The sequence below is a fragment of the Mus musculus genome, chromosome X (assembly GCF_000001635.26).
Source record: "Mus musculus strain C57BL/6J chromosome X, GRCm38.p6 C57BL/6J".
Classification (NCBI taxonomy): Eukaryota; Metazoa; Chordata; class Mammalia; order Rodentia; family Muridae; genus Mus; species Mus musculus.
The window spans coordinates 149,096,334-149,117,570 of NC_000086.7; the positions used below are offsets into that span (position 1 = coordinate 149,096,334).

Consider the following 21,237-nt stretch of genomic DNA (forward strand, 5'->3'; position numbering starts at 1 on the left):
CTGTTTTTAAAAAACTTCAATACCAGGCTCATGTAATCCACTGGAACATGAACTGACTACTGTCTAGGCTGAGTTCTGGGACATAGTGTATGCTTGTAAGCATGAGAATCTGAGTTTGATGCCCAGGAAAATGGATTGGAAACCTAATAATATCCTCAAATATGTGTAGGTAATCAAATGTAATGAGGCTAGGTCAAGAAGATAAGAGTTATTTACATGGACTCTTCAGCTACAGCACAATTTCAGGACCAGACAGGAATATATCAGAAATGTAGCTAAAACATGTACTTCAAATGTATAATTTCCTTCCAATTTGAATGGGAAGTACATTTAAGTTTAAAAATCCTTTAAGATATGGTCTTAATTACCCTTTCCAATTATAAAACCATATTGTGCATTCTATACTCCTTTAGGAACCCCTGAGTCATACCCTGATAGAACCTAGTAGGGATACCCTCACTCAATTCCCGATTCGGTGTGCACCCCCCAAAAATCACGGAGGACCATCTTGCTGTAATTAGACTAGGTAGTTTAATTACAGAGCTCTGGACCCACATGCATCCCACACAGGAGATAAAGGATGTCGACCAGGATACTCAAAAGCTAGGGTTTTTCATGGGGTAAGGGGCTTAGGGGTCTGGAATTCAGCATATCGACACACTATTGGCTTATTCAAACATCAGCAGAAGATTTACATGTAAGTGCAGGGTGTCAGAGTTCTGTGAGTAGTTGACTCAGTTTAGATAGAACTGTTATGTCTTCACATTCCTCTTTATCTCTAAGGTTAAGCTGTTCCCAGGATTGTTTTAATTACGGGGCAATCCTGGGTTTGGTTTTCTTTTTCCTCAGCCCCTGGCAGCCTCTAGGTTGAGCAATTTCTGAGTTCGTTGTATGACTTACAGGTCTTGAAATTTCATCTTTCTTTCAGTCATATTTTTTTTCTCACCTCTGACACCATTTAAGTTTAACAATTCTTTCGGATTTGGTCTTAAGTACCATTTCCAATTATAAAACCATAATCTGCATTCTATGCTCCTTTAGGGACTCCTGAGTTATATCCTATTTTTTTCTCACCTCTGACACCATATAGTCTAGAACATTTCCTCAAACAACAGGGATTGATTCCCAGCACATTGCTCACAGCCATCGATTCCAGGAGAATCGAGCCCTCTTCTGGACTGATAAGGCATCTGGCACACACTTGAGTCACAGGCAACTCAGAGGAAAATAACCAAAAAGATGTACTGAAAAATCAAAATGAAAAGAAATAAAACACATTGAGATTATTCTGAACAGAATTATTCAGAACCTGTCAATAATGATCAGGATTTCCCTAGTATACAACAGAGAATAGTTTTAAGTAACTGGTAGGAAAGCTTGTGGCATGATGAAGTTCTTCGAAGTTATCCAGGCCAGCTGTGGAACTCTGTGAAAATTCCCCTCAGGAGCAGAGTAGCAGGCATGTGAAGATAGCTGCTTTCCCCGCCCCTCACTTGGGATTGGAGGTGTGGTGTGGCCTGGCATAGGCTGAAATCTGGCCACTGAGCCTCTGCAACAGTGCAGGAAGGATAGTGATTGGAGGACGCCTTTAGGGAAGTGTTGAGAGCCTCAGGCTGGTCCGTGAAAGACACACCTCAGCAAGTGGATCTCTGTGCTTTGAGGTGGCTGGGACTCCCACAGGAGGTGGCAAAGTGATGGCGAACCATGAAGGTAACCAGTTCTCTCTAGTTTGAGAGTAGCAGCGCGACCCCTCTCCCTGCTCAGGGTTCCCACTGGTCAGAAAAGGATGTTGACTGGGAGACCTCTGCATAATCCCGGCGGCTCAAAATGGCGCCTGGAGGTGTGGAGAATTCCCTAGAGGGCTCGGGCTCTGTCTCTCCTGACTTCCTCATTCGAGGAGGGGCTTTTAGACGTTTTGGCGCAGTGCCCCTCTACCCCATCAAAGTATCTATTCTAGAAGGGAAACTTTAAACATCCTGGCGATTGATGGTTATTGGATGGGGCGACAGTAAAATGGCCCTTATTTTCGAGTGAGGACAGGGGGCTTGCAGAGTTCCCACCTCCAGGATCACATACCTAGAGCCTAGGGATCGCCTTCTAGGAATCTGGGAATTAGAATGCCAGAAGGGTATAACAGAGGATTTTTTTTAGGGGGATGTGGCTGGGAGGGTGTGGGATGGGCTTCGCTCATGGATGTAAGGCTAGCTTTCCAGGGATCCTCAAATTAAAACGCCAGAAAAAGTAGAGCATGACCATTTGTTGGATGGGTGTCCTTGACTGTTTGTATAAATCACTATTGTCCCATGCCTGGATATAGACTTCAATTATCCCACAAGCCACAGCTTAATACTGCAGCCCCTCCCTGCCCAGTCCTTTCCTTCTTTTACTCCCTGAATATTCTCACTAAGCAGCACTTTGTTATCATTAACAAGGGCTTCAAAGTAACCGTGAAAATGTGTGTGTGTGTGTGTTTGTGTGTGTGTGTGTGTGTGTGTGTGTGTGTGTGTTTTCTGTGTCTGTCTGTCTGTCTGTCTGTCTGTCTGTGTCAGTGTCTGTGTGTCTGAGGGTCTTTGTATTCTGTGTGTGTGTGGGGGGGACTGTCTCTGGGTGTGTTTCTGTCTGTGTGAGTCTGTCTATGAGAGTATGTATGTGAATATGGCATAAAATGTTTAACAAGTTACATAGGCTGCAGGTTACAGGAATGTCTGCACACTGTTGAGAAGGGAGTAAGTGACTGGAAGCACAGAATTAAGAATACAGTCACATCCAGAGCTAGAAACAGGAAGACACAGAAGGAGTAAAAGAAGTGGGGAGAAGTTGCAGGGCATGGTAGCCCATGACTTCAGTCTTATCAGTGGTGAGGCAGAGGCAAGTGCATATTTCTGGATGTGAGCCCAGACTGATCTGTCATACAGACAGACCCATTCTCCTAAAACAAAACAAGATTAAAAAAGAAATTATATAGCAGATTCAGAATAGAGAAATAAGAACCAGAACATTCATGAGAAAAGGTCTGACTAGGGTCTGACAAACAGCAGTTAATCTTGTCTCCAAAGCCATGTGCCTAATGTAAAATTTAAATTTTTTACTTACCAAGGTATTGTTTTTTAACAAGGTCTCACTGCAGGATATCTTCCATTGGGTCCTGAAGCATGGGATAATCTGAATTTAAGGCTGGTACAGTCTGTCTGAATCAGATGCTGCCCTGGGTATCAAATTCAGTGCTTTGGTGCAATCTAGTCAAGCACTCTATGAAAAAGTAACTTTCCCGTCTTCTGAACAAGTTAAGACCTTGAGTGGTTTTTATATATGTCGGCAGATTCTGGATACACAGCACAGGCTGGCCTTCTTTGTCTTACATTGCTGGGGTCTGCTGCCAGTGCAAGATTTTAGTGTCAGCCACCACACCTGGCTTGTTGTTCACTCTGCTTTTGGTTTGTCCTTCCAAAAAACCGATTGTATTCATTTCCTGAGCTACAGATAAAATCAGTTATGAAGTACCTTTGACTGGCTTCATGGAGAAACAGCAGCAAACGGTTTGAGGTCTAAAATGATCCCAGAGCAAGAGGTTAAGGAATAATTACTTACTGCACACCTAACATAATATTTCCTTTCTTCTCTGCCAGAATCGCTTGTGTGTGTATGTAGGTAAAGGTGTTGTTACATATTTGTGTGCTTTTGTTGGTATGTGAACAGGTGCACATATTTGTGTATTTGTGCTATTAGGTGTGTCTACTTCCATGTGGAGGTTGTTACCTCTGACTCTTGTTCATCAGGAATACTCCTCCTGTCTTCTGACCAGACTCTCATAGGTATCTGGGGCTTAGGAGTCAGGCCAGGGTAGTTGTCCACTACAACATCCTAGGGATTCTCTGAGCTCGGCCTTTACACACTAGGGATTACTGTTATAAATCATGGTGCTCCACATATTATTTATGTATATTGTTTCTTTTGGTATGGAGTCAGGTGTCATGTGGCATGTTATGGTGCAAATATGTGTGGATTAGAGCATATAGTGCAGGAGTTTGTTCATTCTTTTCACAATGCCATTCCTAGGGATCCAACATATTTTGCCCAGAAAAAGAGCAACTACAGTGACTCACTGAGGCATTTCACTGGCCCTTGAGTGTGTGGTTCTTCAGGGAATCTGGGCATCTAATTCAGGTCCTAAGGAATCCATGGAAAGAGTTTACCAACTGCTATATGTCTCCAGTTTATTTAACAGACAAAAAAAAAAGACAAGATCTTTTAACAGAAAAAAAAGAAAGACAGAAAAATTATTCCCATTCCGATTTTCTAATCCAGCCATCAAGATATTAAGCTTCGTACACAGAAAATCAAGGAACCAGTTGTGGGTGGGTGCGTGGGGGAAAAATTCTTACTTTCAAATAACATATGCATTTATCATCGGTACATTTAGAGTTTGGAAGCAAAGAAAACTTATCCTATTTCGATTTTCTGACCTTTCAGTTGATATTATGCTGCATTTGTTTATGTGTTTGTGTATTCATAACTTCGTTTATTTACCTCTTGATTTTTTTTCTGTGAAACTTCATAGTGTAGGGGCAACCTGTCTTGAAACAATATTGTGGTCAATGGTCTGTCCTAAAATCCAGTGTTCACTGAACTGGCATTCCAATACAATCTTTCTGCTTCTGAAGTTTAAGACATGAAATTGTAGATATAATCTGTCAGGTAATGCTTCTTCAGGGATGTGATAATTTCATTTGTTTGGTTTGGTTTTTAAGAAAGTGTTTCCTTTAAAGCCTGCTGGCTGGAAACAACCATTGTCACTGAGGGTGACAGTAAATTCCCCATTCTTCTGCTTTAAACCGTGCTGGGATTTTGCATACACACAGTCCTACCTGGAGTATTCTTCAAAATAGACAAACTGTTTTTTTTTAAAACTTCAATACCAGGCTCATGTAATACAATGTAACATTAAATGACTGCTGGCTAGACTGAGTTCTGGGACATAGTGCATGCTTGCAAGCATGAGAATCTGAGTTTGATGTCAAGAATAATGGACTAGAAACATAATAATATCTTAGAATGTTTGTAGGTAATCAAATGTAATGAGGCTAGGTCAGGAAGATAAGAGTTATTTACATGGACACTTCAGCTACAGCACAATTTCAGGACCAGAGAGGAATATATCAGAAATTTAGATAAAACATGTACTACAAATGTATAATTTCCTTCCAATTTGAATGGGAAGTACATTTAAGTTTAAAAATCCTTCAAGATTTGGTCTTAATTACCCTTTCCAATTAAAAAATCATAGTCTGCATTCTATACTCCTTTAGGAACCCTTGAGTCATATCCTGATAGAACCTAGTGGGGAAACCCTCACTCAATTCCCCATTCAGCATGCATCCAAAAAATCACGAAGGACCATCTTGATGTAATTAGACAAGGTAGTTTAATTACAGAGTTCTAGACCAACATGAATCCCCACACAGGAGATAAAGGATGTTGTCCACTAGGCTCAAAAGCTCGGGGTTTTCATGGGGTAAGGGGCTTAGGGGTATGGAATTCAAAATAGCGGCACATTATTGGCTTATTCAAACATCAGCAGAAAAATTACATGTACGTGCAGGGTGTCAGAGTTCTGTGACTTGTTGACTCAGTTTAGATAGCCCTGTTATGTCCTCACATTCCTCTATATTTAAGGTTGAGCTGTTCCCAAGAATGTTTTAACTAAGGGGAATATCCGGGTTGGTTTTTCTTTTTTTTCTCACCACCAGGCAGCCTCTAGACTCACAAACTACTAGCAATTTCTGAGTTCTTTGCATGACTTACAGGTCTTAAAATTTCATCTTTCTTTCTATCATATTTTTTCCTCACCTCTGACACCATATAGTTAAGAATATTGGGTGGGCTGTTTCTTCAAACAACACGGATTGATTCCCAGCACATTGCTCACAACCATGGATTCCAGGAGAACTGAGCCCTCTTATGGACTGCACAGGCATCATGCTCACACTTGAGTCACAGGCAACATGGAGGCAAAATAACCAAAAGGATGAACTGAGAAATCAAAATGAAAAGAAATAAAACCAGTTAAGAGCAGTGTGAACAGAACTATTTAGAACCCGCTAGTAATGATCTGGATTTCCCTAGTATACAACAGAGAATACATTTAAGGAGCTGGTAGAAAAGCTTGTGGCATGATGAAGTTCTTCCAGGTTTTCCATCACAGCAGTTGAACTTTGTGAAAATGCCCCTCGGGAGCAGAGTAGCACGCATGTGAAGATAGCTGCTTTCCCTGCCCCTCACTTGGGATTGGAGGCATGTTGTGGCCTGGCATAGGCTGAACACTGGCCCCTGAGCCTCTGTAACTGTGCAGGAAGGACAGTGATTGGAGAACATATTTACAGAAGTGTTGAGAGCCTTGGGTTGGTTCAGGGAAGACACACCTCAGGATGTGGATCTCTGTGCTATGAGGTGGCTGGGACTCCCACAGGATGTGTCAACCTGATGGAGAACCGTGAAGGTAACCAGTTCTCTCTAGTTTGAGAGTAGCAGTGTGACCCCTCTCCCTGCTTAGGGTTCCCACTGGTCAGAAAAGGATGTTGACTGGGAGACCTCTGCATAACCCCGGTGCCTCAAAATGGCATTTGGAGGTGTGGAGATTTCCTGAGAGTGCTAGGGCACTGTGTTCCTGTCTTCCTCATTCGAGGAGGGGCTTTTAGCCGTTCTGGCACAGTGCCCCTCTACCCCATCAATGTATCTATTCTAGAAGGGAAACTTTAATATCCTAGCTATTGATGGTTATTGGATGGGGCAACAGTAAAATGGGCCTTATTTTTGAGTAAGCACAAGGGCCTTGGTGAGTTCCCACCTACAGTATCACATAACTAAAGCCTAGTGTTAGTCTTCTAGGAAACTGGGAATTAGAATGCCAGAAGGGTATAGCACATGATTTTTTAGGGGGCATGGCTGTGAGCATGTGTGATGGGCTTCATTCATGGATGTAAGGCTAGCTTTCCAGGGATCCTCAAATTAAATGGAGCATGAACATTTGTTGGATGGGTTTCCTTGATTGTTTGTATAAATCACTATTGTCCCATGCCTGGATAGAGACTTCAATTATCCCACAAACCACAGATTAATCCTGCAGCCCCTCCCTGCCCAGTCCTTTCCTTCTTTCACTCCCTGAACATTCCCTGGCTATCCACTAAGCAGCAATTTGTTGGCATTAACAAGGGCTTCAAAGTAACAGAAAAATGTGTGTGTGTGTGTGTGTGTGTGTATGGGATGTGTGTGTCTGTGTGATTGCCTGTGTCTGTGTGTCTGAGGGTCTGTGTATTCTGTGTGTGTGTGTGTCTGTGAGTGTGTGCGACTGTCTCTGGGTGTGTTTGTGTCTATGTGAGTCTGTCTGTGAGAGTATGAATGTGAATATGGCATAAAATATTTAACAAGTTACATAGGGTGCAGGTTACAGGAGTGTCTGCACATTGGTGAGAAGAGAGTAATTGACTAGAAGCACAGAATTAAAAAAACAGTTAGACCCAGAGCTGGAAACAGGAAGACACAGAAGGAGTGAAAGAAAAGAGAGGTTGCAGGGCATGGTAGCACATGACTTGATTCTTAGCAGTGGTGAGGCAGAGGCAAGGGCATATTTGTGGATGTGAGCCCAGACTGAGCTTTCATACAGAAAGACACTTTCTCCTAAAACAAAACCAAAGATTAAAAAAAATGATATAGAGGATTCAGATTAGAGAAAACAGAACCAGGGCAGGCATGGGAAAGAAGGTCTGAAAAACTAGGGTCTGAAAAATATCAGGTAGTCTTGTCTCCAAAGCCATGTGCCTAAAGTAAAATTTTAATTTTTTTTATTTAACATGTTATATATTTTTAACATGGTTATCTTCCATTGAGTCATGAAGCAAGCAATAAACTGGATTCAAGACTGGTACAGTCTGTCTGGATCAGATGTTGCCCTGGGTATCAAATTCAGTGTTTGGTGCAATCTAGTCAAGCACTCTATGATAAAGTAATCCTCAGGACTTCTGAACAAGTTAAGACCTTGGGTGATTTTTATGTATATAGGTAGATTTTGGATACACAACACTGGCTGGCCCTCTCTGTCTTACATTGCTGTGGTCTTCCGCTAGAGCAAGATTTTAGTGTCAGCCACCACACAGGTTCGTTGTTCACTTTGCTTTAAGTTTGTCTTTCCATAAAGTGGATTGTATTATATTCTAGAGCTACAGAGAAAATCAGTTACTACGTACCTTTGACAGGCCTCTTGGAGAAACAGGAGCAAACATTTTGAGGTCTAAAATGATTCCTGAGCAAGAGGTTGAGGAATAATTACATGCTCACTGTGCAAATAATCTATTTTTTCTTTTCTTCTCTGCCAGAATCTCTTGTGTGCGTGTATGATGGTGAAGGTGTGGCTACATCTCTGTGTGCTTCTGTTAGTATGTGAACACGTACACATTTTTATGTACTGTATGTAACAGTAGTGCTGTTAGGTGTGTCTAATTCCATGTGGAGGCTAACTGGTACCTCTGACACTTGTTCATCAGGAATCCTCCTCATGTCTGCTGAGATCAGTCTCTCAGAGGGACCTGGGGCTTAACATTCAGGCCAAGGTAGTTGTCCACTATAACATCCTAGGGATTCTCTGAGTTCTGCCTTCACACAGGAGGGATTACTGTTTTAAATCATGGTGCTCTACATATTATTTCCATATATTGTTTCTTTTGGTATGGAGTCAGATGTCATGTGGCATGCTATGGTGCATATATGTGTGGATTAGAGCATAAGGTGCAGGAGTTGGTTCATTATTTTCACCATGCCATTCCCAGGGATCCAGCTTAGGTTGTTCCAAAGACAGCAACTACAGTGACTCACTGAGCCATTTCACTGGCCCTTGAGTGTGTGGTTTCTGCAGGGAATCTGGGCATCTAATTCATGTCTTAAGGCCTCCATGGAAAGAGTTTAACACCTGTTATATGTCTCCAGTTGTTTTAACAGAGAAAAAAAAGCAGGAAAATAATTCCCATTTTGATTTCTAATCCAGCCAGCAAGTCATCAAGCTGGGTACACAGAAAATCAAGGGACCAGCTGTTGGGGGGAAAAGCATTCTTACTTTCAGGTTATATATTTCAAGGAATTTTGCATAGGCTGAACACTGGCCACTGAGCCTCTGCCAGAGTGCAGGAAGCACAGTGATTGGAGGACGCCTTTAGGAAACTGTTGAGTCAGGGGAAGACAAACCTCAGCATGTGGATCTCTGGTCTTTGAGGTGGCTGGGACTCCCACAGGAGGTGGCAACCTGATGGAGAACCATGAAGGTAACCAGTTCTCTCTAGTTTGAGAGTAGCAGCGCGACCCCTCTCCTTGCTCAGGGTTCCCACTGGTCAGAAAAGGATGTTGACTGGGAGACCTCTGCATAACAGGGGCTGCTCAAAATGGCGCCTGCAGGTGTGGAGATTTCCCAAGAGGGCTCAGGCTCTGTCTCTCCTGACTTCCTCATTCGAGGAGGGGCTTTTAGACTTTCTTGCATAGTGCCCCTCTACCCCATCAAACCCTCTATTCTGGAAGGGAAACTATAAACAACCTGGTGATTGATGGTTTTTGGATAGGGTGACAGTAAATTGGCCCTTATTTTCGAGTGAGGAGAGGGGACTTGCAGAGTTCCCACCTCCAGGATCACATACCTAGAGCCTAGGGATCGCCTTCTAGGAATCTGGGAATTAGAATGCCAGAAGGGCATAGCACATGATTTTTTTTTAGGAGGGCAAGTCTGGGAGAGTGTGGGATGGGCTTCATTCATGGATGTACGGCTAGCTTTCAAGGGATCCTCAAATTAAAACGCCAGAAAAAGTAGAGCATGAACATTTGTTGGATGGGTGTCCTTGACTGTTTGTATAAATCACTATTGTCCCATGCCTGGATATAGACTTCAATTATCCCACAAGCCACAGCTTAATACTGCAGCCCCTCCCTGCCCAGTCCTTTCCTTCTTTTACTCCCTGAACATTCTCACTAAGAGGCACTTTGTTATCATTAACAAGGGCTTCAAAGTAACAGAAAAATGTGTGTGTGTGTGTGTGTGTGTGTGTGTGTGTGTGTGTGTGTGTGTATGGGGTGTGTGTGTCTGTGTGAGTTTCTGTGTCTGTTTGCCTGAGTCTGTGTGTGTCTGTGAGTGTGTGCAACTGTGTTTCTGGGTGTTTTTGTGACTGTGAGAGTCTGTCTGTGAGAGTATATTTTTGAATATGGCATAAACTGTTTAACAAGCAACTTCGGCTGCAGGAACAAGTGGATCAGCACACTGTTGAGAAAGGAGTAACTGACTGGAAGCACAGAATAGAGAATATACTTATACCCAGAGTTGGAAACAGGAAGACACAGAAAGAGTGAAAGAAATGGGGAGAGGTTGCAGGGCCTGATAACCCATGACTTAAGTCTCATCACGTGTGAGGTAGAGACAATTAAATATTTATGTATTTGAGCCCAGACTGAGGTGTCACTCAGATAGATCCTGTCTCTGAAAACAAACAAACAAACAAACAAACAAAAAACCCAAAGTTTAAAAATATATGGTATAGAGGATTCAGATTACAGAAAACAGCACCAGACCAGAGATAGGAAAAGAAAGTCTGATAAGGGGTGACCAAAAGCAGATAATCTTGTCTCCAAAGCCATGTGCATAAAAGTAAAAATTTAAATATCTATATTTGAAGTGAGAGAAAGAGTGAGCATTAATTTCGTTGGTTTCCTTGATTGTTCTTAGAAATCATTATTAGAAGTTGTTTGAGGAGGAAGCGAATAAAGGCTCACTTTCTGGCCTGCAATATTAGTGTATTAATTTCCTTAACTAATGGCAGAGCTTTCAGTCTGATGTTCTTTGTGGTGTACCAAGCCAATATGAGAGTCTAAAGTTGGGCCTTGGGGATGGTATGGATAGATGAAGAGGTAGTAACTGAGTTGGGTGGTTTTTTGATTTTTCTGTTTTTTTGTTTTTTGGGTTTTTTTTTTTTTTGTTGTTGTTGTTGTTTAGAAAGGATCTTTCCTTTCAGACTGCCTATTGAGCACCCTTCAACCCCAGTTTCCCCCTTTTATTATGGTACTGGGTTCTGGGGCCAAGAGATCTAAAACATGACTAACTACAGGTCCCTGGTATCCAAGTCCATACTCTGCTTTCCAGAACACACATGCAAGTACATGGCCATATAGATAAGCACATACAAATAATTACAAAATAAATATATAAAAGGTCCAAGATGTCATTTTTATACTTGTCATTAATATTAATATCCCAAACTACATTATAAATCTTACTTAAGGTAAAAGGTGTTAAATATACCAGAATTGGATTTAAAAGCAAACACATGCCTAAAATTGTGGCTCTCTGTTCGCCATGTCTATCTTTTAGACAGTAAGACAAAAAAAAAAAAAAAAGGCCTAGTTCAGAGTTCTGTGATATTCTCTTGCACTTCCAAGACAGCCTAACAGATGTCCTCAACTATAGTCACACAAAGATGTATGGAGTGTACACTATTAATTTAACACTTGGCACTCTAATATGTGAGCAATGCTGTCTTCTTAAATTTACAATTATCTAGTTAAGAAAGACACTAAGGAAATCTGTAGAATCCCCATTTTAAAGGCTTCTGGAAGTAAGTATAGCTTGAATCTCAGAGAGTGAGAGGAACCTGTTACTTAACTTGTCTCCACCCATCACAGGTGATGACACCCAGGGTCTCCCATGCACTGGATCGAGACTCATGAATTTTCCCCCATCTCCTCTGTCACATTCTTTAGAGTGTCCACTGTATGAAGTACTTTCTCAGTTGTGATTCAGTGTGTAGAAAACTTGTCTTGTTTTAATATTTTGTAATTATTGAATAATGCTCTCACAAAATTAATGCTTTCAGATAAAAATATTAATACAATTTACAAGCCAACGAGGGTCCAAAGTCTAAAATTTCTTTGCTTGAGTTTTTAATAAATGTTGTATGGGATCATTCCTGTATAAAAATGGAGAGCACACACCTGGAGATGTAGTTAACCTTGTACTTTACATGCCTAACACAGATAAACCCCTGCATTCAATATAATGGCACATGCTTATAATCCCCTTCCAGTAATGGAACTTAGTGGGTGTAGGTCTGAATGTTGTATTCACAAGACCCTCAGTTTCAAACTCCAGGTCCACAGAGAGATTGTTTTCAGGCTCTTCATAAAAGACTGGACGTGGAGGCTCACCCTGTAGCCAGAAGACTGGGGCAGGTGAAACAGGTTTATATAATTTTGAGTAAAGTTTGAGCTGCAAAGTGATACCTGGTCTCAATGATGTACAAAACATACACTTTTAAAAACAGGGTTCTTTGGTTTTGCTTTTGCTTTTCTTTTTAAATGACCATAGTATGGCTTGTAAAACAACATCTTGCCAATCCAAATCTGTGCTCCTTTGGATGCTGTGGCTACGGTGATTTGGGCACAGCAGTTGTAGGATCCATGACACTAGGTACATATGTAGCAGAGGGTGGGCTTATCTGATATCAATGGGAAGGGAGGCCATTGGTCCTGTGGAGGTTTGGTGCCCCAGTGTAGGGGGAAGCTAGATCTGTGAGGTGGGAGTGGGTGAGTATGTGGAGGAGCACCCTCATCAAGTCAAAGGAGAGTGGGGAGAGGGGGGAGGTGGAGTTTGTGGAGGGGTAACAGGGAAGGGGGATGCATGAAAGGGACAATAAAAATGAAATAAAATGAAACAAAATAAAATAAAAACAGGAGAACTGTCAAAGGCCTGTATTTGTAAACTGTGTTTGTTAAGAAGTAGGGTCCAGCTTAGTTGGCAGAGTGCTTGACCAGCATGCACAAAGTACTGAGTTTGATCCTCAGCACAACCAACCACCATGAAAAGCAGCTTGCATCCAAGACAGCTTGGATGCTGGGAAGTGCTTGCTGATGTTAACTTGATATGGCTGTCTCCAGAAAGACTGTTCCTGAACCTGACTGATACAGAGGTAGATGCTCACAGCCAGCCATTGGACAAGTTTGGGGTTTTCTGATGGAGGAATTGGAGAAGTGATTCAAGGAGCTGAGGGGTTTTCAGCCCCATAGAGGGAATAACAGTGTGAACAGACCAGACTCCCCCCCCCACCCGCCCCTGAAGCTCCCCGGAAGTAGACCACCAAGCAAAGAATACACATGGAGGAACCCATGTTGCTGGTCACATATGAGGCAGAGAAGGATGAGAGGTCTTTGGGCCTGAGGCTGTTCATTGCCCTTGTGTAAGGAAATGCCAGATCAGGAAGAAAGGAGTGGTCAGGTGGGTGGGTGAGCACCCTCATAGATGCAGGGAGAGTGGAGATGGGATAGAGCATTTCAGAAGGGGAGACAGACCCAGAAAGGGGAAAATATTTGAAATGTAAATAAAGAAAATATCCAATAAAAAATGGGATACAGCTCTAAACAAGGAGTTTACAACTGAGGAATCTCAAATGGCTCTGAGAAACACCTAAAGAAAATCTCAACATTCTTAGATATCAGGGAAATGCAAATCAAAAAGACCATGACATTACACCTCACACCAGTCAGAATTGCTAAGATCAAAAACTCAGCTGACCTGCATGTGCAGCAGAGGATGGGCTAGTAGGATGTCCATCAATGGGAGGATAGGCCATTTGTCCTTTGAAGGCTCTATGCCCCAGTTTGGGGGAATGACAGGACCAGAAATTGGGAGTGGGTGGGTTGCTGAGTAGGGGGATGGTGTTTTTTGGAGGGGAAACCAGGAGAAGAGAAAACTTTTGAAATGTAAATGAAGAAAATATCCAATAATAAAAACTCTCAGCTAACAGCAGATGTGGGTGAGGATGTGGAGATAGAAGAACACTCCTTCATTGCTGGTGGGATTGCAAGCTAGTACCACCCATATGGAAATCAGTCTTGCAGGACCTCAGAAAATTGGACATAGTAATGAAGATCCAGCTATACCACTCCTGGCCATATACACAGAAGGTGCTGCCACATGTCATAAGGACACATGCTCCACTATGTTCATTGCAGCTATATTTATAGTAGCCAGAAGCTGGAAACTGCCCAGATTTCCCTCAACAAAGAAATGAATACAGAAGATCTGTACCCCATTTTTTAATAAGGTTATTTGGTTCTCTAGAGTCTAACTTCTTGAATTCTTTGTATATTTTGGTTATTAGCACTCTATAGAATGTAGGGTTGGTGAAGATCTTTGGCCAATCTGTTGGTTCCCGTTTTCTCCTTTTAACAGTGTCCTTTGCCTTTCAGAAGCTTTTCAATTTTATAAAGTCACATTTTCAATTGTTGATCTTAGAGCCTGAGCCATCAGTGTTCTGTTCAGGAAATTTTCCCCTGTGCAGATGTGTTAGAGGCTCTTTCCTAACTTTTCTTCTATCAGTGTATCTGGTTTCATGTGAAGGTCCTTGATCTACTTGGACTTGATCTCTGATCCTGTATCTTCTCCTATTTTTAGTTAGACAGGATCTGTCTGCATAGCACCGGCTGCCCCTTGTTTTCCTTTTCTCGTTTCTGCCCTCTAATGTCAGAATTTGTTACTGTAAGCCACCAAACCAGGAAGTTGGTGCTTTGTGTTACCTTTATCTCCTATGAAATGAGTTGTGTGCTGTTCCTGGGTCACAAATAATATACCGTAATTTTCACAGGCCACATGGATACATTTGAGAAAAAAAGTTTTCTGTTAAAAAAAAACTATTTCAATTTCATACCAATTTCATTTACTGTAGTAATCAAATACAAACTGCATAATGTGAGAAATTTTCTTTTGCACTTTTCCTAACAAATTGGTGTATGTGTGTGTGTAGACAAGTTCATTTGCAGGTGTATATATACATGTGTGTAAGCATGTTTGTGTGTACACGGTAGCTGTTACATGTGTAGGAATTCTTGTACAAGATTGAAAATACCCTAGAGGTCAAATTTGAGTCTTATTCCCCAGGAGCCATCTTCCTGTGTGTTTTGTTTTTTGTTTTTGTTGTTGTTGTTGTTGTTGTTTTGAAAGAAGTCTCTCCCTGAGACTTGGAATTTATTGATTAGGCTAGATTGACTGTCCAGTAAGTCCCAGGGCTTCTCCTGTCTTTTTTCCTTCTAAAAGTTCATAATTTATATACCCTTTGGTTCAAACATTTTCAAGTTTTCTGTTAATTTGCTTTGTGTGTGTTCAGGGCTTGTGTGTCATGTTACAGTGTACCTGTGGTAGTCAGAGTTTGACTTAGAGTAGCTGCTCCTCTCCTTTCAACACGGAGGTCACAGGGTCAGGCATGGCAAGAACTGGATTTACACACTAAACCATCTCACAGGTCCTCAGAAAAGGGAAGCTTGTGAGGTTCCAGTTCAGGTCCTAAAACTTGCATGGCAAGTGTTTACCAACTGTGACATATGGATCCTGCCATCAAACAGAAGCTATAAGAAACAAAACAGAAGTATTTCTGTCCCCTTCTATTTTATTGTCTAGCTAGCAGGATCTAAAAAAATAAATAAACCATTTTATAAAAATTAAAGGGATGTCACTGTTAAAATACTTGATATATTTTCAAGAATCAATTTTAAATATTTCTTTTTAGTCATCAGACATTTCTAATATGGGAACGTAGATACCATTTTTAATAATCATTTTCCTTTCATTTCAATTGAAATATTGCTGAATTTATTTATTTTTCTTTCACATTTTTGAGATAATTTGATGTGTAGAAGCCCACCTGCCTTACCCTTCTAAGTGCTGAGATTGTGCTTATCACTGGTAATGCCAGGATCATCCATCAGTTTAGATTGTACATTTGTTTCCTTCAGATTAATATTTTCCATATATTTGAACAGTTTTCGATATTATAATTACACTATTTCTCCCTTCCCTTCCTACAAAACCTACCATATTACTCCTCTTTGCTGTTTCCAAGTATATTGTACTCTTTATTCATTAAATAGTTGTCACTAAACTCTTTCTTTCCCTACCCCATCACAGGTATGTATATGTGTTAATGTGTATTCCTAAAATATAAATGAAACATGAAAAGTCTATTTAATATATCTTCTATGTTTATGTTTTTAGGGCTGACCATTTGCTTTGTGGTAAACAATTGGTGTGCTCTTCCCTGGGGAGGAGACTTTGTCTTCCTCTCAGTGTTCTTCAGTTGCCTAAAGTTCTTTAGGTAGTGTTAAGCTCTCTTGAGTGTTCAATGTCCACATTAGCATGTCCATTGGCGACACTCTTGTTCAGGTCTCCTATAAGTCAGGTTGGTGAGACTATGAATTTCACTTCTGGCATTCCGGGGAGATACATTATGAGAGCAAACTCATTATACCTCTGGCTCTAAAAACCATTCATCCTTCTCTTGCCTGAAGTTGCATAATATTCAAGTAGGCACTTTGTTTTATTGGTGTATTAATGCATTAGACTGGGATCAAGAAATTCTTGGATTACTTCTAGTTTTCTGTAATTGTTTCAATCTGGTACAAAGAGAAGTTTTTGTCCTCTCTTTGCAACAGACTCTATTTCTCTGGGGGTATATAAAAAACGTTGAAAAAGAAATTATTTGTCTGGTTAAGTAATGTAGTATTTGTACATTCTTCTTCACAATCCATGGCTTCATTAGACCTGGGTACTTGGCTAGTTTAACGTACCAACCGTGATTTCCCACCTGTTGAATGAGTCTTTAAGTCCAGTTAAAGAGCAGTTGATTACTGCAAGGATTGGTGCTAAAACTATACTGCCAGTGCTATTATGCAATGCTGATTGGTCTGGAATTTAGGTATCATAAGTGGGTAGGAGTGTTGGTTGCTTCCATCCATTGGAAACCTGTATGTCCTTATGGTATCATGAGTGCAAGTTCTCAGGGAGGAGGCTTTCAGGTCAGTTCCAACTCAGAGGTCTCTGGGCCAGCATCTGATGTGCATGTTCACTTCTCCAATATGGACTTTCCTTACACTCCCAATCGCAATCAAGGGCAATAGAAACAGCTTGAAATATTTTGGGAGTTTCTTGAACAACCCTGACAAAGACCTCAAAAAAGGGGTTCTCTCAGTGGGAGTTAGTGAATTTGCTTGCTTGTCTTTGGCTCTTACAAGTAGCATTTTCAACTAGATGAAAATGTGTCATTTAAATTATATATATATATATATATATATATATATATATATATATATATATGTATATATATATATACACACATATATATGTATGTCTGTGTATATATATATTTATATATGTATGTCTATATATATGTATATATGTATGTCTGTGTGTATATATATATATATATATATATATATATATCAGAGAATTATATTGTCATAAGTGTTTCTTTACATAGTTTCAAGTTATTCCTCGTGCTTCTTCTAAACATCTCTAATGTTATTGTACCCCTTCTATATTTACCTCACTCATTTTCAGTAATTAGAGATCTGTTTTGAATTTCCCTGATCAGATCATTTCTATGATACTAACAGCCTCCTCTCTTTAGCTTCTCCATGCTCCTACTATTGGAGGGATGACTTTTGCCTTCCTAAGTCTCTGTAGTTACTCTAGGATATATATTCATATCTGCATATTTATAGTTAGGAACCTCAGAAGAGACAGAAAGTGAGAATATGAAACATTAATCTTTCTGAGTCTGTTACTTTACTCACAATGATCTCTTTTACCTTCATCTATTTGCCTGCAAAGTTTCCATGATATCATTTTTCTTTACAACTGAATAATATTGCATAATGTACATATAACACATATTTATTATCTGTATGTTTATTGATGGTATATAGAAAAGCTACTGAATTGCCCTAGTTGATTCAGTAACATGTAGAATTGCTGATTATTGCTAAATATGTTTGATGTTTCTCAAAGGTTTCTGTGTTGTAGGGATGCCTTTCACAGGATCATTGTCAATTGACCAAATAAAATATCAGCTCTTATTCAAATTTAAGATTAGTGTGGAAACTGATAAATACTTTGAAATAGCTTGTTGACTCTCATGGAGATGGAGAAATTGTAGTACTAGAACAACCAGTACCTCAAGTCAAACAAGCTCCTGGCATGTTGAGGAGAGCTGGGAAATTTCTCCTGGCAACTGTTAGCTGCTTAGATGGGGATAGTCTGTATTCTTTAACGTTGTGATGCTAGCATGTTACCCACACTCAAGTGGATAGCTGCATATCCAAGAGTATATAGGCAACATAGATTGGACTTAATGAGTTTTAAAAATAGGTGGATTCACAGTTGAATGGGTAAGGAAGAAGAGTTAGATCTGGGATGAGTAGGGTGATTATGATCAAAATAGATTGTATGAAATTCTCCAAGAATTAATTTTTAAAAAACATTTAACTTTTTTTTCAAGAGTATTTTTTCTTTCAGAGGATCAGAGTTCAATTCCTACATATAAGCTGGTTGCTTCATGCCTGCCTGCAACTCTAACTCTAGCTCCAGCTCCAGGAGAAGAGACGTAACATTTCTTTCTAACACACCTGCTAATGTGTGTGTGTGTGTGTGTGTGTGTGTGTGTGTGTGTGTGTGTGTGTGTGTGTGTGTGGTGTAAAGAGAAACAATAAAACCTCTTAATCTTGCTATCGTTGTGCAAGTTTGTTACAAATTATTCTTTCTTTTACTATAGTGTTAGGATTTTTAAAGGATTAACAGTTCTATATATTCCATAATATGATGAAATATAATGTCAATTTCTGGCTAAGAAGACGTTATTGTCATTTGACTTCTCATTTCTTTAATTTTTCTGTAATATCTTGTACAGACGAAATTAGACAGCTGAGATATCTAGAAGCTGCTAATTCTGAAGAAGAATACAATGAGGAGAATGACATACAGTCAGAAAGCTCCAGAGGGCAAGCATTTTTCCCTGGACATCCGCGAGGGAGAGGTAAAGTACACTGAACAGCACAGGTGGTAAAAACGAGCAGGCAGATTTTTGAACTTGCACTGTTCTAATGTTATATTATGTTACATGCTTCATATTTTTCAGACATGGACTTGTACAAGGTTGGTAAGAGTTTAATTCCAGTTCAGATGAAAAAAAATATGTTTCATTTATAAGAGCTGCTTTTCTAATGGAGAGCAGGGGTAGAAATTAACAATGGAGGTAATTGTTTTAAATTTGCCAGGTTGATCCACTACTGGGAGGCAATACAGGAGTGTTAAGTGCATGATCAATAGCCTAATCACCATAACAAAGACATTTTGTTAGAAAACAATGTCACTGAGTGAATGGAATAAGGTTGAATGGGAAGAATGTCTTCTTTAAACCTAACAGTATTGTTTGGAGTAGGGAACATATTGTGACAGAATTTTTATGTTGTCGTAGTCTTTATATTATTTCTAGATAGGTTTCCAGTTTGGTACCATATACAACCAAATGTTGAATTCCACATAAACTGAAGACTGCCACTTTGAAATGCTGAGTATAGATAGAATGGACAATCACTCTTGTATAGCATTCAGTGAGACAAGCAGACAACGTTAGAGTGTTGAAATACTAAGTCATTTTTCAAAACAAGGCCTATCTTTTAAAAACTGTTTCTAAAAGATACTGAATTCACTGCTGAAAATATGGAAAATAAATTTTCTCAAAATAATACACAGGACACAGACGTGACAGTAGGGGAAGAAATGGCCATTTTTTCAGACAAAGATTTTCAGCAAATCATCCTCTACTTCATCTGGTAAGTGAACACTAAGGGTTAACAGAAATCAAGAGTCTGAGATGTAACATAGTTCTTTTAGAGATGAGTGTGTTTGTTTCTTTGAAGACAAGGTCTTACAAGTTCAATAGTACAAGGTAGTATATTACTTACTATGTAGCCTAGGTTGGTAAAGAATTTCTGATGTTCATCCTGTCTCAATCTTCCAGTGATGAAACTAAGAGAAGGTGTTATATGTTAGGTATCATAATTACTTTTCTTTGTAAAAAAACACTATGATCAAGGCAGTGTACAAAAGGAAGAGGGTCAGAAACCTTGATCATCATGGGGTGGGCAGTGTATTGCAGCAGGAGGAAGGCCCCTTCAACTATTTCAGGAAACATTTTATTTTTTATTTTAATCATTGGGAATTTTGAATTTATAAGGTACAAAAATAGATAGTTTGTGATTGTCATTAATTGTAAATATTATTCTCATTTTGTCCTCTTATAAATTTTTATCTTAAGCTATAGTATAAAAATAGTTTACTACCCTCAAAAACTAATGGTATGAACCAGAAATCTGGAGTAGAGAGATACCCTAGTATTTAAAAGTGCTTGCTAGTGTTCCAGATGACCCAAGTTCAGCTCTCAACACCCACATCAGTGGTCCTATAACTTAAATGCAGTTTCAAGGGCTTTAACCCCTCCTCTGATTTCTGTAAGCACCACACACATGGGGCATAATCTCACATAAAACACACACATAAACACACACACACACACACACACACACACACACACACAAACCTATACACATTAAAAAATCACGTGAAGATAGAAATTAAGTGAAATGGGATATGAAACACATTCTGGAACTTTCCAGAGGAAAAATTTATACTTCCCTGTACTTCTAAACTGGCATAGGTAACTGGGTCATGGGACAAGAATTTTGATATGTATCAGTAGTTCAGCTTAACAGTAAGAACTAGTTATTCTTAAACTGTTATATAAGCATCTGGTGTTAAACAGTGGTTGAACGGGAAAATTGTCTGCAGGGTAAGAGCACTTGCAAAGGAGAATGGGGACATGGAACCCACACAAAAAGCAGAACTTGGTCTTGGTCAAGGGTACACCTGTAATCCCAGTGTTGTTGGAATGGATATAGGATCTGACTAGCTGTGACTTAGCTCCAAGTACTGTAAGAGGCCCTATCTCAAGGTAGTAATTTGGAAAGTAAGAGCAGGACACCTGATGACAACTTCACTCAAGCTCCTTGAAGCTCAAAATTATGTGTACTCACACTTTCTCTCTCTCTCTCTCTCTCTCTCTCTCTCTCTCTCTCTCTCTCTCTCTCTCTCTCTCTCTCTCTCTCTCTGTCACACACACACACACACTCACACACACTCACACACACAGTGGCAATTCAGGGAACATTATTTTGTGAAGGAATAGGTTACATTTTTTAGCATAGTCTCCATTCTGTGTTGCAGAGATGAAATACTTCCTTCTGTTTTGAAGAATTGAATTTGACCGAAAGAGGTCTAGATCTTGCAGGATGATATTTGTGATACTACTTCTGGTTTGGTTTTATTTCGTTTAG

The 21,237-nt window shown here is 40.0% G+C and overlaps 1 protein-coding gene across 1 annotated transcript in view; it reads left to right on the forward strand.

The window, feature by feature from the left end:
- Positions 1-1,618: 1,618 nt before the first annotated feature.
- The window catches only part of Ott (ovary testis transcribed), a 40,201-nt gene continuing 20,582 nt past the window's right edge, over positions 1,619-21,237 (forward strand). Inside the window, exons 1-3 of the mRNA NM_011022.1 lie at positions 1,619-1,710; positions 18,753-18,878; positions 19,598-19,677. Coding sequence (NP_035152.1) covers positions 1,695-1,710; positions 18,753-18,878; positions 19,598-19,677 — 222 coding nt within the window. The 5' untranslated portion in view covers positions 1,619-1,694. The remainder of the gene's footprint in view (positions 1,711-18,752; positions 18,879-19,597; positions 19,678-21,237) is intronic.